Here is a 20,092-nt window from a genome sequence, read left to right as displayed (position 1 = left end):
ACACACACACACTTTTTTTTTCTCTTTAAAAGAGCCTCAATTAACACAGTCAATCTGTTTAAAACAAATAGATGTACAGAGAGAGAGAGAGAGAGAGAGAGAGAGAGAGAGAGAGAGAGAGAGAGAGAGAGAGAGAGAGAGAGAGAGAGAGAGAGAGAGGAGGGGGGGAATAGACAGGAATACTTAGATTAGATTTCAGAAACAAACATGAAGGTACAGATAGGGTGGTGGTATTCTGTAGAGATGATCTCCGTTGGACAACCATTTAATTATGCACTCTTAAGGAGTGTACGGACAATATCCTAATTGGATCTCCCCCAATAAAACAGAGCCTCGGGATCTGATATGTTATGTTGGTGAGAGGGGGAGTAGGAGTTGTGTAGGAAGGGGTATAGTCAGTCCATGTGTAAGAACAAGTGTGTCCATGTATGTGAAATCGTGTAAATGTGTATGAATTTGGGTATATATGTGAGTGCTTATGTGTCTGGGCGACTTTGTGTATGTGCGAGTGTCTCTGAATGTTTATGCATGTGTTAGAATTTGTGCGAATGAATGCGCGCGTGTGTCAGTGTGTGTGTGTGTGTGTGTGTGTGTGTGTGTGTGTGTGTGTGTGTGTGTTTGTGCTCGCGAATGGTGACTCTCAAAGTGGCTGATCACAGGACCTCCTCATTTGGGGTCCAATCTACGTTGGCGAATCATAAAGTGTTGTAATCTATTGCCTTTGTCTGACAAGTCATCCATCTTTCTAAAGGGGACTGGAGTGGCTGGAATCTGCGCAGGGTTTTAGAGAGAACCACGCAGAGCCCGGGCTTCAGTCTGCACTTCAAAACCTGCAACCAACACCAGCTACTCTACAGACCCACGCTCCCGGCTCCACTGCTTTCCGCCGTCTCCCTCTGCACATCGGCCCCGCTACCTGACGCAACCTAGGCACCGTCAGTCGCCTTTGAGAAGAGAGAGGCAAAAAGAAGGATTTGAGAAAAGGTGTAAAGAATTTTCAGAGGACAGTGAACTGACAAACGACGTCCCGTGCGTTCATTTCCTGTCAGTGCGTGTGCGTTTTTTTTCAAACAGTCTATAAATCCGAACCTTGGTTTGCGGCTGATGCCTGTTTGGTTCACAATCATCTCTGAAAAGTGGAAGGACATGCGTGCCACCTGTCCGGTTGCCGACCGCTGCCCCATCTCTCCGTGCAGAGGGTTGTGAGTGAGGACAAGGGGCGCCAAGCAGTTCACTTTCTTTTCAGGACTAGTTTTATTTTTCTCTCTCTATCGGCACGTCGCCACAGTTGAAAGGAAAAGAAAAAGGGAAAAAAGTTTTTTTTCTGTTTCTTTTGTTGTTTTCTTATTTACAGTCAATGTTTTATCTGCATTAACGTAATCGTTTGATTAAAAAGACGAGACGGCGGAATCAACCCCTTTCATTTCTGTGGCGCTGGCACTCATGGATATACATTGCAAAGCAGACCCTTTCTCAGCCATGCACAGTGAGTAGGCAATTGATTGTATTTTTCTAACGGCAGTACTGCCTATTTAAGTAATTATTAGGACTGCAAAAAAACAACTTAATAAACGTTCCTATTTATAATTACTGCTGTATTTTGGCGCAGGGATATCACGAGACACACAATAGAAAACAAAAGCAGGAGAACATTTGCTTGTCAAATGTCAAGGATTTAAATATACACCTATGCTCTATTTAGATTAATTTCACATATATTACGCTTTGTAATATACGAGTGTTTGGGAAACGTTAAAGAGTCAAAGTATAATCTTAGAAGGGAGGCAAGCGGGTTGATTGAAACTCCCAGGAGTTGTGCATATTTGAAGGTGGTTAGTTAACTTTGCTCCTCTTCTTCGTGCTGCATGGCTTAATACAAGACGGGGAGGGGGTGTGTTTCTCCCTCAGTAAATTAACGCGGTATGTCCGCAACAATATTCAGTTTGTTACACTGTTATTGTCAGTAATGTGCAAGCTGGGCTTTGGCACATATCCCTCTTGGTGAAAGCCACAAATTACAAGAAGAGTTTCGTAGGTTTGAATTGCTCAACATACAATATAATTTAGCTCGGTCCTTCAAGATGAGGCCGATGTTTAAACCGTCGACTTATTCACTCTCAAATTTCACTTAACCACGTGTATAGCCCGAAATCGTTAGAAATCCCTGAAACCACCATAATCTCTATTATAGGGGCTTCTCAGGAAAACGTATGCATTGCTTTAATTTATGTAGGCGTGGATATGTGGACATGCAGAGTTCGTATACGCAGCACCACACTTGATTAACACAAATAATTATCAAAAATTATTGACTGGCAGAGCAGCAGTGAAAAAGTAAATTATATTTCATTATTATTTCCAAAGGAGTCCTAGGTAAATGTAAAAAGACATGCCAACAGATATTCCATCGTAAAAGGTTTTTAAATTATTTATTCTAATATATCCCTGATGATGCGGCCTTTAAATAATCGTAATCTGAGATATCAAAACTAGTCTGAATTATTGATGTTGAATCTGATAGGAGTTTTGCCAGACAGTAACTTCAAACCACATATCGGAGAGGCGAGGATAGCTGCGAATAAACAAGTATTATTAGTAAGTATTTATCCCGCTCTTCCAGGGTAAGGGTATTCTGGAGGATAAATTGACAACTGCTGCTTGTTTTCTTTATTGCAATTGAGAACGAGACGGGCACGAATAAATATTATTAGAGAGAGAAAAAAACAAACAAACGTGAGAAAGAGGGAGAAAGAAACTTAAAAAATCTATTCAGGATCCTGCTTCAAAATCCATATTTATAATCTTCCGACATGGGTCGATTTCAGGGCAATTGAGAATTTGGCGAAGTCGTCTCGCATCAATAAGTTACTGTTTGAAGTGCAGGAATCGTGATCCGCCGAAATACCTTGGACACTCCTACAGTAACACAAATAACAAACTTCCACATCACCTCAAACGAGTACATTAGCAACAAGAAGGCATTCGTGCGCTCACGTGAAAGCTCTTTGTCGCTCTGTTTCGTGAAATGACACGGTCTTGTAAATATACTCGAGGGTTCGATATAATTCTTCCTGATTGCTATTACATAGCATATCGACAATCAATAATACGTAATTTACACACATTTCGAGTTTTTATAAACCCGTGATTTAAAATATTCTGAATTTCTGGCTGTACTGTATGAAAGTATGCTTAACAAAATTTTAAATGAGAACATTTTATACATGTAACTAGTTGGTGTCTATTGCCTGCGTTCCTTGTACAGAAAACGAGTGCTTTATTTTCAGTAACAGCAGGGGATATGTATATGTTCGAGGTGGCCCTTTTAAATTTGGGTATAATTTTTCCGCTGTCGCTGAAATTGCTAGGTATTACTCAAAACAGGGTAATTGGGGAATATTTAACCTGCACGCCTCGAGTGAAGGGGAGAACGGCACATGCACACAGAATAGGAAATGTAGAGAAAAGAGAGCCAGAGGTATTTTCAGTGCCTCTATCCAGCCCTGGAGGAGGGAATCTGTTGTAATTTGTTGCTTTAGCCACCCTTTTCGCACACAAATACCAAAGCTCCATTCAACAAACAGTTTGTCTTACTGCTACGTGACACTTCTCTCTCTCACATGCACACATCCTCTCGCACGCCATATAATTCACAGCCAGGAATAAAATGGAGCCTAATTCAAAGTTTATGCATAGTTTATTTTTATAACATATCATATTTTTCTTTTACCAAAGTATGTTGAATAATTTCGTAAATTAACACTGTCTCGTCATAGTGTAATAGACACGCTGATATTGTGGATGGCACACGGTACCAGATATAATTTACTGTGCACTTCTTATATGAATTTTGAGTTCGCATAAAAGACAAATGAAACAGTAATTGACAATAATGTAGAGTTAAAGGTGGCATTTCCACGCTTTTGTATTTAATATCTGAAAAATATGAAGTCAAATATATATATGTATGTATATCGGTGTGTTCGTGACCACATATATGTGATTTTTTATTACATGCTTTCGATTTTTTTCCTTGTTATTTTTTCGATCCCATCCCGTCCTTCCCTCCACTCACCCCGTTCCATTTCTTCTTTTTTTTTCTTTTTTGCCGCTCCTCCCTTCTTTCTCCCCTTGCCCCTTTTTTTGCTCTCTTTCAGGTTGCAGTTCTACCTGGGATGAGTTCAGTTGTGTGTGTTTTGCAGGGCATGGGGGTGTGAATCAGCTGGGAGGAGTGTTTGTGAATGGCAGGCCCCTTCCTGACGTGGTGAGACAGCGCATCGTGGAACTGGCGCACCAGGGAGTCAGACCCTGCGATATTTCCCGGCAACTCCGTGTCAGCCATGGCTGTGTCAGCAAAATATTGGGCAGGTGAGGGGGGATACTGCCAGAGACAAAATCACAAACGAAAACCATTTCTGTTTATTATTGTAATCTAGGTAGTCCCAGGGTTAATATGCGGATTGGTCAGTGGCGCCAACAATAGATCTGATTTAAGATCCAAATCACTCCCAACCTTGAACCGATTAGCAGTTCCGTCTCACACAATGTCATCGCTTCCTTTATATAAGGGACGTTCAGTCAGCACCATTAACAAATAAAATTTTTATAATTTAAGTTGTTGATGTCTTCTCCAAAAAGTATACAACGGAAATCAAAATATTCCAAAAATAAGAGACGCAAAGTCTAAATTTAACGAGGAAAATCTCCGAAAGAGGAGATAACCAGGGGCAAAGCGAGAGAAGTGAGCATCACACCAAGCACTTATAATCCGTCTTTAGTGCCAAACGGTTGAAAATACGGAACACTTACGAACTGCCATTTATAATTGTGTGCACATTCTGGCTTTAAATAGAGCAGATTAGCACCAACGGAAGGAATCACTTACAAACGAGAAAGGGAATACATTTAGGGTGGGGGTGGGTAGGGTTTGCCGCTGGTGGTCAGGCCTCCAAGGCTGACGTGGTTTATGCAGATTGCGGCCGCTGTGTTGGAACAGGTGCAGTTGCGAGGCGACTGTATATTGTTCGTTCTGTTTTTGAATCGAGTCTTCTTTAAGAGTGCAGGCTCGCGATCTGACCCACTACACCGTCGAGCAGATCCCTTCCAACCAAGTTTTAATCAATGTCAATGCAGGTCAACTCCTAGAGTAGTTTTAACAATTGGGAAAAGGTAGCTGAACTGAGGGAGGAAATGTCTTTAAACCAAAGTTTCCGGAATTGAGTCCTGTGTCCTAAATATATACATATTTTAGAGAGCAATGTTTCGGCTTTAACCGAACTAATGTTTGTCCCGTGAACTGTGTGCTGCAATATATGCATTACCCACCGCTGGTGAAAGAGGAATTTGTCACTCATTTCACTAAAATTAGAATCTTCAGCTGAGTAATATGTTAGAATCTTTTCGTCTGCAGAACAATATCATTTTCTACATTACTTTTAATTATAATTGACCGAGGTGTATCGGAAGATAATTCAAAGTGAAACATAAAGACAATTCGCATAGGTGATTATGGGGTGGGGGAGCAACTTTTACTTTGTTCGCTTCACGCGGAGCGTTTAATGCACTGAAATCGTGAAATGTTTGGTGTCCAACGCGAATAAATACATGAATGTTGTTATAACATACAAGAAGCCATAAGGAGTCCACGGTGTGTGGTGTGGAAGGGCGCGTTGGTGAAGGTCCGGACAGGAAAGTACTGTACTCCGTATGTAAACTCTAAAAATCAGTCCTAGGTGATCCAGTTTAGAGACTGAGACAAAACTACCTTCAAACGCTGCGATATTCGCCAGTGAGCTAAATCTTTATTACTGGGTGAGCCAAAAAAAAAGAAGACAGTGTTGCGTGTGAAATACCGCCGCTGTTACATTAAATATGATGCATTTCCTGGCTTAATCCGATATGGCTACTGAACTAACCAATGCTGGAACCGCATTCGGTATTAGATTTGGTTTTCCGTTGATAGTCGAAATCAAAAATACTACCAAAGAAGACGAATTATGTGTAATTTATTTCCCTGTTTGTGAGTTTTAACAGTTTAATCTTACTCCGGCAATTATTTTATATCATAAAACGCAATGGGGCCGGAGGGCCTGTTCCATGTGATGGTAGGGTAAATAAGGCCGCGTTAAAGCTAGACATACAATTCATGTTCATGCTGACATTTGCTGCTGGCTTCAGGGTTAACATCAGATAATACAGGGAGATTGGCAATACCATTACCTGTAGTTAAAAACCTTGAATTCTTACACATTAAAGGAAAAGAGTAAGAAGACTTAGAAAGAAATAAACTTTTATACACTGTAACGTGGTTTAAAATGCCTCGAGTTTCTCTTCCTCTTAACCTCTTTCTTTTTCCAGTTGTGGTCTTCCCACAATTTCGTTTTATTTTTGGGAGGGGTGCAGAAGAAGGCGGGGGGGGGGGGGGTGGTATAAAAAACATAACCACAGAATCTTATGTTAGAAGCCAACAACCGTTCTCCCAACTCCTTCACCAAAGCCAACATTCAGTACTAAAAGCGTTGCCAATTTTAATATTAATTATGTCCTTGCTAAAATTGTTTCTCTGTTTAGAAGAGAGGATGTGCATCGGTGCCTTTAGCTGTCCAATCTCCCAGAGACTTGATGGTGTGTTTCAGAGCAGGGAGAATTGTAACAGAGACAGGTTAATACCATTGCATACATACACTGATTTATTTGCATTTTACTGTTCCCTATGCATTTTATGAGGCTGTAAATAACAAGTAAGGTCGACTTTTGCTGTCGTTTCTTTAAACTTAATTACAAAAAAAGATGCAGCAATGCTGTGATTATATATGTGATACACAAAGTATGTACTATAAATAGACACACACATACACAGAAACAACATAGACTCGGTTCTTATGTATAGTTATACAAAAGGAGGGTCTAATACACTTCGTTGCTGTTTGTTTCAACGGTGCACTAGCGAGGTAATGAAACCACATTTTTTGCTGAAGTTTTACTTGTTATCTTTTTTCGTTTCTCTGGCTCTTGTCACCTATCAGATACTACGAGACGGGCAGCATCAAACCCGGAGTCATTGGGGGCTCTAAACCCAAAGTTGCGACCCCGAAAGTAGTGGATAAAATCGCCGAGTACAAACGCCAGAACCCTACTATGTTCGCCTGGGAGATCCGAGACCGACTGTTGGCTGAGGGAATCTGTGACAACGACAGTGTGCCCAGTGTCAGCTCCATCAACAGGTACAGCGGCGAATCCCGGCGCATCCTCCTCTAAAACGCAAAAAAAGAGAGGATAATAAAATGATTTATTTTAGTTAAAAGGCTAAAAGAACAGGTGCATAAATGAATACAAAATAAAAGCTGGTAACTATATCTAATTTTTAGTCAAAACCATTTTTGGTTCATCTAGATTTGGGTGTATTTCTTGTAGAAGTTACCAGTCAAATGTACACATTGAATTAGTCCTAAAATGGGTGTGATATTAAATATGCATTTAAGGTGACATAAATTAAAATTTCTTAAATCAAGGTTTCTTGTAAATATATGAACATTCAACGTAAACAGAAAGGAATGAGGGACAGGGACAATCAGAAAGACCGGAGCTGAGGAAATGCCTGACAACGTGCAGATAAACAAATGAAATGTTTGTTGTGCAATACAGACGCATTAATTTTCTACTGCTACATTCAGTAGAAACTGAATATTTTGTTTAAAGATAATAGTTCCAAACGCAATGGGGTTTTCAAATGAACTAAGCAGTTGAAAGACAGAATCTCTCCATCTAATTTATTTAGCAATCAGAGTAATCGGGAAAAATTTATAATTATCGACGACAGCATGTAATTCTAAGCATGGAATCCTAATCAAAACACACTAAACACCAAGAATGTGGTTTCCTCTTAATCTCACCTGGGACCGTGGGGAATTATAAAGGACTATCAATGAAAGCAAAGCGAATAAGACCCGGATGCAATGGCCTTTTGGTCGTTTAATATAATTGCAAATTGGTGGAAATGTAAACTATTAAGGAGGGTCTTTCAGGACATTGATTTAAAGATTGCAAGCTGGCCGGTGGCTGATACTTTTCTGTAGCTAATATTTCAAGTGCTGGGAACGGGTCCCCTCTCAGCAACCCCGGGGGAGAGGGGCAGTTTACACACAAATAGGCAGGTCGGTCGGTCGACATAGGTTTAGGGAACATGGGAAGGGTTAGCGCCAGACAAAAGAATTTCGAAGTAATCCACCGTCAGGGCAAAGAATTCTATGATATAAATTTACGGAGACCGGTTTCACGAGCGTGCCCGGTAATATCGGTTCATTTATTAATATTTGTTTTATATGATTATGATTTACTGTACAGTTGAGAAATTGATCTATGCAAAGCAGTCCTCTAGTTGACTTGATCTGTGTACCTGCCTGCCTTCTATGTCTACCCACCTTACACCCGCTGTTCTTACCCCTCCTCGCTCTTCTTTCACTTCTCTTTACCCCTCCCCACCCAACCCTCTACTTCCTCACTGTTCCGTCCCGTTCTCCATTTGTTTCTTCTCGCTCAGTTTCACATCACCGTAAAACAATATGGTTCTCCAGCCGAAATAGTGGACCTTAGAGGAAAACAAAGATTTTGTTTTTCTTTTAACGGCAAAGGGAATGCCTGATGTTCAGAAGGCCCACTTGGTCTGAAGTTCACAGAAAGCTTCCCGCCCGCGTTTCTACATGTCCACTGAAGTAAACCTTTCACTCCGACCAAACTCATCTATCTCGACGCTAAAACTCACTAAACCTTTCCTCGGAGGCTTCTTCAATAAGAAAACAGTTTCTCAGAATAAAGATATAAGCCGACAAGTTTTCTGATCCTGACTTTGATTTCAAAGTTCCTAAACCCGGCCTCGTATTGCCCCCAACTTAATATCAGATAATAAAGCATGATGTGTGAGAAACCCCGAACCCATTTCCGACGGTATTCATAAGTAAAGAATCCGGACAAGTGTCGAAAGGCTTAATTAATTATTTATAACGCTTTCAATCCGTGCAGCAGGATTGGACCAAAGATTTTGGTCACTGAGTCCACTCATTCCCACTGCCTCATTTACGATATCTCTCCTTTTGTTAACCTGCAAACACCTCAAAGAATTGCCCTTATTGTTCACTGACGCCAATATTAAATGGTCTAGGCGGTTTAAGCGAATTGCCCATCATGTACGTTGTATGGATTTAGCAAAAATAAAAATCTCTGGACTGGTAATGCCACACTCTTACATCAGTAAGTTGAGTTTATATGGTGCCTTTAACGCTTGAGAGTGCGTTAACGCGTTTGACACGAGCCACTATAAGGCAACAATAGAATGTTTATGTTTTTGTGTGTGTGTCAAACTCCCCCAGACTCTCGGGAGTACAGACTGGACAAATAAATTGTTCCCTATATCCGATTTCACTCTTGTAAAAGTGGGAAGGAAAAGAGGTAAAGATATATAAAATATTTCACAGAAATCTGCCGGATCGCCTCTGCTTCCTTTTAACTCTCCCAATATTTGGCACATCAAACAATTATATAAATATATTTACACGTGCACACTTCATACACTGACAATAAAGTATCCATTTGTGATTAGATTCAAACTACTTCAATAGATCGTTTTTTTTCGTCAGAAAGCAAGGGAAAATCAATTGTGTGCATTTTCCCGTCTGTGTCACTTCTTCAAGTGCTTAACAGGTGTTTAAAAGAACAGCTCAACGTTATTATTTGGAGGTCTGCTCTTGTTTTAGATTGGAATTGCCTTTCTTCGGCGTTTAGTGAAATCTAATCCTTCTCCCTCTCCGAACCAACCGAATCTCCAATATTCCGAGTTTTGTGGGTTCTCTCCTCCCCCTCCCCGTCACTCACGAACTATCGCTAGTTCCCCACAAACCATAGAGAAGGACGCTATATTTATCTTTTCATTCAATTTCAAACGATGAAAACCATCGCGATTTGATGTGCTAAATACAAGGGAAAAGCCAGATGGAAATGCAAGTTAATAAAAAAAATATATGTAACTGTTCATTCTGGCGTAACAAGGTGTGTGTGTGGAAGAGAGGTTTATGGAGAACGGGGGGGGGGGTATGCTTGCTGTAAGTACGGAAGAAAGTGAAATCGCACAAGCTGGGTTGCAGAAATGAACTTTGCCTCGTCTACAGCTGCCATCAGCATTACATTTTAATGAGATTTTTGGAGATCGGGGGCAGCGATTCACGAGAAATTTCAGCGTGTGTTTTTAAAGAAAGATTGGGAAAGAAAAATCATTTCATGCACGAAGTCGCTTAAAGGCGACTCCAACAGCCTTCTAACAAATGTGAATGATACATTCTAAGTGGGGATTAATCGCATTAGAGAGCGTTTGTAAAACTTTTCAGCTTCAATTAAATTGGAGTGGTTTTGAAAGAAATCAAGTTGGCTGCGGGGGCTGGTGTTTATACAAAAGATTAGAATACAGCAATACAATTAAATGTATTTTTTTCGCCTTAATGAAAGGGCGTTGCTTTGCAGTATTGGGTTTTAATTCAATATACAACGATTATCTCAGATCATTACATTGGCAAGTACACATTGTAGTTAAACGTTCTCCTTGCATGAATTTTTAAAGATTACAACTAGACAAGGCTTCGTTCTGCTGTTGCTCTGCAGTCAGGAATTAGAATCAAGCGGCTGGTGGCCATTAAAGAAAACAAGTCCTTTTTTTTCGATGCTATTGATTCCGACTCCAAGCAATTTTAATATTTCTTCAGGGAATTTTCCACAACGGCCAACTCATTAATTCACCCTTCTAAATTGCTTATTCAATATCCAGGACATGGATTCCGAATAAAGTCGGTGAATTTATGTGGTTGGCGCGAGTCAATAGGTCAAATAATAGTTATGGAGGAATTTGAAAATCCAAATAAAATATTGATACTTTTTTTTGATAAGTCCTGTAGCTTTTGTCGTGTAGCCCCAAGGACATTACTAGGGAGATTGTGGGCGAATTTGTGGCCATTAAAATCAATGAGTGTTTGATGTATATTGATTGTTTTTATATGAACTCCTACTAGGGGATCCCAAGTGTTAGAGGTCACGCAATAACACGGAGGGGGAAAAATCAGCTTTAAAATAGTGTAGACGAAACTGCTTGGAAGAATATATTTAAAATGATGCGTCCCCACCATTGAGTAGATGAAGGAGTATGTGGAAACCAATAGCGAAGGGGTCGTTAACCCTTGTAGAGAGTTAGCGGATGGAAATCAAGAGAGGGAACTAGGGGTACGGGGTCAGCCAGGGCCTAAAGCACTTGTCCTAAGAAGAGGAAAAGATACTTTAAGCTCTGGTCCTGATCCCACCGTTGGATGTGGACAAGCTCGGCACGCGGCGGCAGAGAAGCGATGAGTGACCCTCATACAGAGCCGAACACTTGGCCGGGGTACCGGGCCCCTGCCCAAGTGCTCCTCAATAGCTTCGGGAGGAGAGGAAGTATGAAAAGCTGGGGAGAGAACAACAGTCATGCAAAAGGCCAGTACAATGGGTAGGATATTATTTTACAGAACATCAGCGTGTCCCCTGCGATAATTAATTCATAAGTCCCAATGATTCTAAAGATGGCAACAAAGTGTACACCTTTTCCCCCTCTTTCCCGGGTTCCCTATCAATTGTCTGCAACAAAATTAGTTTCAATAATTTCCATAGAAATTATTTGTTTCTGTCAAACGTATTGCTGATATAAATTGACGCAGGGAAAAATGCACGTGTGATAATTCACAAGCAGGTACCACATCCCCCAGTTAGTCGCTGCTCAGAGGTTAACGTGAAAGACTCAAGCCCACACATTAGCAATTTAATATTCATTGGTAGTGAACCCCTTTCAAAGTGTCATTAGTACAGGGTATCCTGTGATAGGACAAGGCTTCCAAGCAGCATTACAGCACTATTGCATTCCTGTCACATATAATTTATAGCTTTCTATTTGCATTACTTCGCTTGCAACTAATTCCCAACTTTTCTCGAGTCTCAGATCAATTAAATCACATCCTTTTACCAATACCAGGCGCCTGACGCAGTTTTGATTCTGGGAGTTCTGCCTGGGGAGCTTTGGCTACTTACACGCTCGACAACTAGATTAGCCGTGGCCAGGTAGAGTCAGTCGCCCTGATCATTGAGGTGAATTGATGTGATTTCATGGTTTGTTTGCAGGATCATTCGGACCAAAGTGCAGCAGCCTTTCCATCCCTCACCGGATGGACCCGGGACAGCAGTCACTGCACCAGGCCACACAATAGGTAAGAAAGAGCAGTCCTGGGAGGAAAGCTAATTATTACACGTGGACCATATTTAACCCTTTCACAAATACAGATCTACATTTAAGACTCAGCTGTTTATGTTTACCAAAAATGCAAAGCAGATTGGGGCGGCATGTTCTTAATTGGACACTTTCCCTCAAGGCATTAAAGCAGTGAGGATGTAGAAGACATTTACTAGAATGGCACCGGGATTCAAGGCTTTAAATACTCAGGGAAATGAGGGAAAACATATTGGTTCTCCATAGGGTATATAAAGTTAAGAGGCAGTTCCATAGGAGTCTTTAAATTCACGAAGGATTTTAATGCTGCGATTAAGAAGGTGGTATTTTCAACAGAATATCGCGGTGACCAGAGGATTCAGATTTAAAATCGTACTGTAAAGAACCAGAAGCATAACACATTGGTGTGATCTGGAATGTTAAACCAATCAGTGAGGGTATTAGGTACATATCTGAAAAGGTAAAATTCTCAGGGTAACGGGGAGGGGGAGTGGCAGTGTAGGATTATCTGATTAGCAAGTGTAAAAGTCCATTACATACATAAAGACCATGGTGTTTTCATAATATGATTCCGAAGTTTTATCCCTAATGCATCACTCTAATGCACCCAATCTTTTAAAGTAGATATAATATGGTGAAAGATGTATAGATTTGCTAATATGCATCATGCAAACATAGACACCTATTTGAAAACATATATTCTGTAGAAAATAAAAACAGCCCTAACATAATTGTATTAAGAATACCATTTGCTTTGCGGAAACAGAATGCACTTAAAGACTGGTCATTGACTTTACATTTCAAATATAAATGTGACTTACTTGTGGTCATTGAAACACAGTGTATTTATGAAATGCTCTATGTACTGTTTTACCTTTAATAAATTGCAATAGAGTGTAAATGTAGTGAGAACTTTTCACAGAAGCTCCCAAGCACATCACTGTGAAGTGAAGCTGTTTAACAGAGGAATTTTGGCACTTCGGGTACTTCCATAATTTCTAAAACAGGATTCAGAATCTTAAGTTAATATTCTGTGCAAAACTTGCAACCATATGTAAAATACAAGAGGTCCGGACAATGGATTGGAATTGCTGTTAGATTTTTGACTCATATATGGATGTCAACCCTTTTCTCTGCTAATTCTACCTATCTTTTGGCAAAGCTCAAGTTGGATAACTCTCTTATATTACAGGCACTTGTGGTTTGATTCTCTAGTGATTCTTGCAGCTACGATGATCTATAGGGGAAGATGTTGCTGAGTGTTCTGAATTGCCAGCAGTATATTCCATACCTAGAGTGCATCTTCTGTCTTTCACACATGCCAGCATTGTGAAATTCAAAGTAAACAATAGTGTTGTTTCTATTATATTTTCAACATCACTAGGAAATGTGCCTCGTTTTCTGCAGAGAAAAATTCACCCTGTGCCTTTTTGTTTGGATACAAATGAAATAGTCAAAAGACCAGATCTTGAAATTGAAAGGGCAATTCATTCCCAACTATCCTGCATATAGAATATTAAAAACTCCCAATTTAAGCGTAATAATTTAGCCAAATAATCATTATTTATAATCTTTTAATTTGGGCTCTGAGACCATCTTATTTCAACACCAATTGCAGCCATCTGTTTGTTTCAACAATTTTAAATCAACAAAACCAGGTGCAGTAAAAATTAGCCCTCTGATATAACGTAGTTCCAGTAATGATGAGGAGTGGCATCTGCGGTTTAACAGCAGAATTACCCCTCTGGTCTGGTAATGCTACTACTGCCAATGCCGGCTGTTGGACAGGTCCTTCCTCGACCTCCAAAAGTGTCGGATGTGCCTTGGTAATGCACCAGTAATTAATATTAGCGGGCGCAGAGCAGATTTACCAGTCTATGAAGGAAATCAATTCCAAGGAGAGAATAGTTAAGTTGGTAGTCTCAGCTTTACAATAAAGAATTTTAAGGGGAAATTCATTGTTAAGTGATCTTAAAATTTGAATGGAGCTTCGATAGAGAAATTAACGAAAAAAAAAACATGGCCAGGGAAATGTTTCAGAGTAGACTGGGTAAAATAATTGGGAAGAAAGGAAGATGCCTTTCTGGGTTGTTCTAATATAACATGAGCTGCCTTGGAGGGCAGTGGTTTCAGATTCAATAGCAAATTTATAAAATAACAGTATTATGCTGGAAAATGGAAAAAGTGGCACCTGTACAGCTGCTCTATTTATCTATCTATAATATCTATTTAGCCAAACATAGAAAAAGTTCAGTTGTTGTTCAGACCAAACATCCAAATGGAGAGGAAATGTGATCTAAGTGACTATGACCATGGAAAAATTTGTGGTGCCAGATGGGGCAGTTTGAGTATCTCAGAACTTGATGATATCCAGGGACTTTCACACACAACGGTCTCTGGAGTTTGCAGAGAATGATGTAAATATATAGTGAGCAGCAGTTCTGTTGGCAAGAACATCTTGTTAATGAGAGAGGTCAGAGGAGAATGACCAAATTGGTTCAAGCTGACAGGGAAGTAACGGTAACTCGAATAACCACACGTTATAACAGGACACATAGGTAGAAGAGCATCTCTGAATGAACAGCATGTCAAATCTTGAAGTGGATGGGCTACAGTAGCAGAAGACAATCAACATGCATTCAGTGGCCACTTTATTAGGCACAAGATGTACCTAATAAATGGGTCATCTGGGTTTTGATATTCTGAAATTCTATAATTCCATGACTCTTTAGTGTGTGAAGCCCTCTGCATCTCCTGCTTGTCAACTTAAGTAAGACCCTGAACACTGTGTCATCAGGCTATCCAATCAGGAAGGTTGCCACAACTGAGTTTCATCCCATCCACCTCCAATGTCAATACAGGGGTCAGTCTAGGATAGGAAGCCCTCTGAGATTTTTAGCAAAGAATGATGGGGAACATTATAGGATCTCTCTGCAGCTTTCTTTGATACAAATGTACTTGTTTCATCCAGTTTGTGTAGCTCAGTACCAATCACATCAGGCAATACTTGAAGGCTGCTCAAGTTTTAAGGAATTTGAAGTCAATACAGCCAGTGCATGGTGGGAGTTAACTGTCTGGATAGGGAGTGATTCTTGATAAACATAGTGAGGGCCGAAAGAAGTTAAAGTTGGGGGGTGGGCTTGAATTGCTTTGCACTTGTTTTCACAGATGGTGCTCCTACTGGGATGATTTATAGATTATCCTAGCTGGGGTAATTGGTGTAATTTTACAGTTACAACACAGTGAGATGCCATGCATACACTCCCTTAAAATGGAGCAGTTACTGACGGCAAGATCACACAGATCTGTTTGAATAGTACAGGAGAAGAACAGCTTGTAACTGAAGACAGGTGGCTGATTGTTCCTCTCATCCCTTTGACTACTATTATTAGTCATATTGTGTAAAATGATTTGTGTGGTGCCGAGATATATGTATACAACACACACACACACACACACACACTCACTCTATCTCTTTGGTTTCTATTTTGTGTCAAGTGTTTCCCAATGAAGTAATCTAATGAGTTTGGCAAAGCCTGCTCAATGTGAACTTGGCAAGATTGAATGGGGTCAGGGCAGCTCAGGAGAAATCAGAAGAAAAGTAACTAAGTAAAAACAGAAAATGGTGCAGACACTCAGCAGGTCAGACAGCATCTGTGGAAAGAGAAACAACTAATATTTCAGGTCTTCGAACCTTTACCTGCCGAAGCAGTGGTCTACAATCTCCTGATAATCCTATTGGAGTCCTGTCTCAGATTAGGAACAGATGCTTCTGTGCTAACCTTGGCTCACATATGTGGGAACAGACAGGAAGCCAATGACTGTCTTATTCTTTTGGGCTGCTCTTGCTGGCTGAGCTACATTTGATCACATTATCTCCAACTTTAGTCCACTATCTCCGTTGCTTTTGAGGAACCTTCAGAATTTGACTCCAACAAATAGTTGTTGAGGGATTTTGAACAAAAGTGTTGGCAAAATTATTACAGCAGACTCATATCTGTTGAGAACAGGCAGAGAGTGAGAAAGAGAGAGGATGAGGATGATTTAGTAATCAGTTAGCAGGCACTGTATATATCATGTTTATAACATTACATATTTCCACACACATTCTAATTAGAAGGTACAGGGACAAGAGTTATTTGGTTCCTTGAGTTTGTACCAGCAGTCAAAATGATGGCTGATCTGTGACCTAACTTCAGGTATGTGACATTATCCCATATCTTATGTTTATAACAGTATGGTCCCAATAGGTTTATGTCAAACATTGTAAAATAATACATCATGAATAATTATTCAATCGTTTTTTTTCAAACTATTTTATCATATATTTAGACCATTGAGTGTGGTTCCACTGTGTGATATTTAAACTTTCAAAATCATGAAGCTTCTTGCACTGAACCAATGTGCGAAGATCGATAGGAAACAATAGTATTCACTGTGGATTTCAGCACAGTTCTGGTCTCATCTGTTAAAGGAGACCTCCTGTAGCCCAATTTTCTCCAGTTTCCCTTTTGCCCATCCCCTGTCTCTCGTCTAAAGTTAGTTTTATGTATACCAGCAATCCTCTTGCAGTTTGAGAAGTTGAACTCAGTGTTTAAGGCACTAATCAGCATGAAACATAACCAGATATCTTTCAAATATTGCCAAAAGGGTAGGATGATCCCTGATGTAACAAGTCAGAGAATTGAGGTTCCATTCCCTGTGCTGAGTTAACTGCTGGAAAATTGGGCAACTCAGATAGTTTTCTAAATTTATAAGGATGGGCATTTGAGCTTTGGAATGAGTATTAGCTGGGTGTATGTTGGTTTATGGCTGCTCAGATTGTTATGCAGCCTGTCAGAACACTGAGTCATCGAGGTTTACTCTCTGGCCTGAGTTGAGCTTATTGTCGGACTCACTTAGAACAAAGGAGGTGAGACACCTTCCTGGTCCTAGAATGCAGCAACTTGGTGATGATTATCATTCAGCCTTCAATTATACTGGTACCTAAGAAGAACATGGTAACCTGTCTCAATGACTATTGTCTGGTAGCACTTACATCCACTGTGATGAAGAGCTTTGAAAGGGTGGTGATGAAACATATCAACACCTACCTGAGAAGTGACTTGGATCCACTCTAATTTACCTACAGTCACTGCAGGTCAGCAGCAGATGCCATTTCTTTGCTTCTTCAATCACTCCTGGAACATCCGGAGAGCGAAGAGGTCAGGATGTTGTTCATTGAATATAATTTGGCATTCTGTACTGTCATCTCTTCAAAACTAATCAATATGCTTCTAGTCCAAGGCCACAATACCTCTGTGTACAACTGGATCCTTGATTTCCTCACTTGCAGACTCCAGTCAGTTCGGTTTGGCAACAGCATCTCCTCCACTATCTCTCTAAGCATTACAAGGCTGTGTGCTTAGCCCCCTTCTCTACTTGCTTTACACTTATGACTGTGAGGCTAAGCACAGCTCCAGTGTCATATTTAAGTTTGCCGACAACACCACTGAGTGGTGCCACAACTACAACCTTACACTCAATGTCAGAAAAATCAAGGAGCTGATTAATGACTTCAGGAGGAGGAAATTGGAGATCCATGAGCCAGTCCCATTGGGGGATCAGAGGTGGTGAGGATCAGCAACTTTAAATTCCTTGGTGTTATCATTTCAGAAGACCAGTCTTAGGCTCTGCATGTATGCTCAATTCTGAAATAAGTATGGCAGTCCCTCTGCTTTCTTAGAAGTTTGCAAAAATTTGGCACGTCATCTAAAACTTTGGCAAACTTCTATAGATGTGTGGTGTACAGTTTATGGTCTAGTTGCATCATGGCCTGCTATGGAAACAACAATGTCCTTGTACAGAAAAGCCTACAAAGAGTAGTGGATATGGTCCAGTCCATCACAGATAAGGTCCTCCCCACCATTGACCACATCTACAAGGAGTGATGTCACAAGAAAGCAGCATTAATCATCAAGGTCCCCCACTGCTGGCATCAGGAAGAAGGCACAGGAGCCTCAGGATCCATACCACCAGGTTCAGGAACAGTTATTACCCCTCAACATCAGCCTCTTGAACCAGAGGGGATAACTTCACTCAACTTCACTCACCCCACTATTGAACCATTCTCACAACCTACAGACTCACTTGCAAGGACTCTTCGTGTCACATTCTCAATAATTTTAGTGTTACTATTTGTGTTATTATTTTTTCTTTCTATTTATATTTGCACAGTTTGTTGTTTTTTTTCTACATTGATTGCTTTCCATTCTGTTTGGTATGGTCTTTTATTGATTCTATTGTGTTTCTTGTAGTTACTGTGATTGCCCACAGGAAAATAAATCTCAGAGTTGTATATGGTGATGTATATGTACTTTGATAATAAATTTACTTTGAACTTTGAAGTAGGTGTGGCTGCATTAGATAGTCCTTTCAATGCTCATGTGACTGCAGCTGCTGAGGGACAGAAAGAAAATTGCTTGACCCATGAATAGAGGGTAATGACCTTAATGCACTCTGCTGCTTTTAATGTCCTTGTATGAAGGATCACAGCATTGTGCAAAGCCAGTCATTCTTCTGAAACCAAGTACCACGTAATTTGCCTTACCCCGTATTCTGTCCAGTAATTATATTCTTTTCCATAATTTTTGTCGGAGATTCATTGTTCCACCTGGGACTGTCCACTTCCTTCCAAGTTATTATTTTTCTTTTTTCTAATTTTGTCAACCCATTCCTGCCAGTTACTTCATCTCACTAGGCTGGAGACCACTGAGGAACCAGCTTGCCTCCAGTACTTTGCCCAAGTGGTCTTTATTCATGTTTGAGTTTTGACAGTGAGTATTGGCCAACTCTTCATCCCCATATAAGGTATTAGACCGAAATCCATGTCAATCCTTGTTCAGAATTCACCTCCATGCATTTTCTAGCAGAGGTCACTGGATAATGATTGGGACTGGGCAATCATCAACTTGCCCCAACCCCATCTTCCCAGTCTGCCTTACAAACCAAGACAACACTCTGAGATGCACTATTTTCCATCAATTAACTCAGCACAGAAAATGTACCCTTAACTCCCTGATTTGTTACATCAGGAAGTCATGTTTGGTGATGTTTCATGCTGATTAACACTTTGGTTTATGAGTTAAATAGAAAACTTTTATCATCATTACATGCTAGGTTTTCTTTACCAGGTTGTACAACAAAGCAAGTTAATCTGGGAAAAAAACAACTGTAAAAAAATAATTGATTCCTTTCAGTCCCCAGCACAAACTCCCCACCTGTATCCTCGGCATCCAATGATCCAGTGGGATCGTACTCCATCAACGGGATTCTGGGCATTCCACGATCGAATGGTGAGGCCAAAAGGAAACGTGATGAAGGTAAGAAGGAAACACGATCCAGCTTTTTGTGCTGTCACCTGTAGGGCAGCTAGTGTTTCTGGCACTGTGGCTGTGTGCTGCCCATCTGCTCTCTAATCATCTTCTAGTTTACACACGGTTTAGGCTGTTGGCTTCAGCCAGTCTGCAGATGGGGTTTAATGTTTATTATGGAATTCAGTTCTGCGATCGGGTTTGTGTAACAGGATCCGCTGCAAGGTATTGGTCATTAGGAGTGCATAGTTGGAATCAGTTCAGCATTCTATATATTCAGTAATAGGACTGATGACTCTATACCTCTATATGTTTCCACAGTGGTGGTTAGCAGTGCCAACCCATCCTTTGGTTGTTGTCTGTTGGTGGGACATGCTGATGCTTTTACCTGAAAGTACTTGTTCTGTACATTCGTAGAGGGGTTAGTTGAATTCCCTGAGTACCTGAGAAG

At 40.4% G+C, this 20,092-nt stretch overlaps 1 protein-coding gene across 15 annotated transcripts in view; it reads left to right on the top strand.

The window, feature by feature from the left end:
* LOC132378926 (paired box protein Pax-2-like) overlaps positions 1-20,092 on the top strand; it is a 173,440-nt gene that overhangs the window by 8,935 nt on the left and 144,413 nt on the right. For 5 of the 15 annotated variants that reach the window (XM_059946272.1, XM_059946271.1, XM_059946275.1 and 2 more), the window contains 5 exons: positions 752-1,486; positions 4,158-4,368; positions 7,026-7,223; positions 12,184-12,269; positions 19,528-19,650. In XM_059946272.1, the coding sequence (XP_059802255.1) occupies positions 1,444-1,486; positions 4,158-4,368; positions 7,026-7,223; positions 12,184-12,269; positions 19,528-19,650 (661 nt within the window). In that variant the 5' untranslated portion in view covers positions 752-1,443. Of the gene's footprint in view, positions 1-751; positions 1,487-3,010; positions 3,111-4,157; positions 4,369-6,563; positions 6,662-7,025; positions 7,224-12,183; positions 12,270-19,527; positions 19,651-20,092 lie in introns of those variants that run through there. The other 10 variants (XM_059946266.1, XM_059946268.1, XM_059946265.1 and 7 more) reach the window with 5 other exon arrangements.

This window comes from Hypanus sabinus, chromosome 21, assembly GCF_030144855.1.
Source record: "Hypanus sabinus isolate sHypSab1 chromosome 21, sHypSab1.hap1, whole genome shotgun sequence".
NCBI classification, from domain to species: domain Eukaryota; kingdom Metazoa; phylum Chordata; class Chondrichthyes; order Myliobatiformes; family Dasyatidae; genus Hypanus; species Hypanus sabinus.
This window is presented reverse-complemented; position numbering and strand designations above follow the sequence as displayed.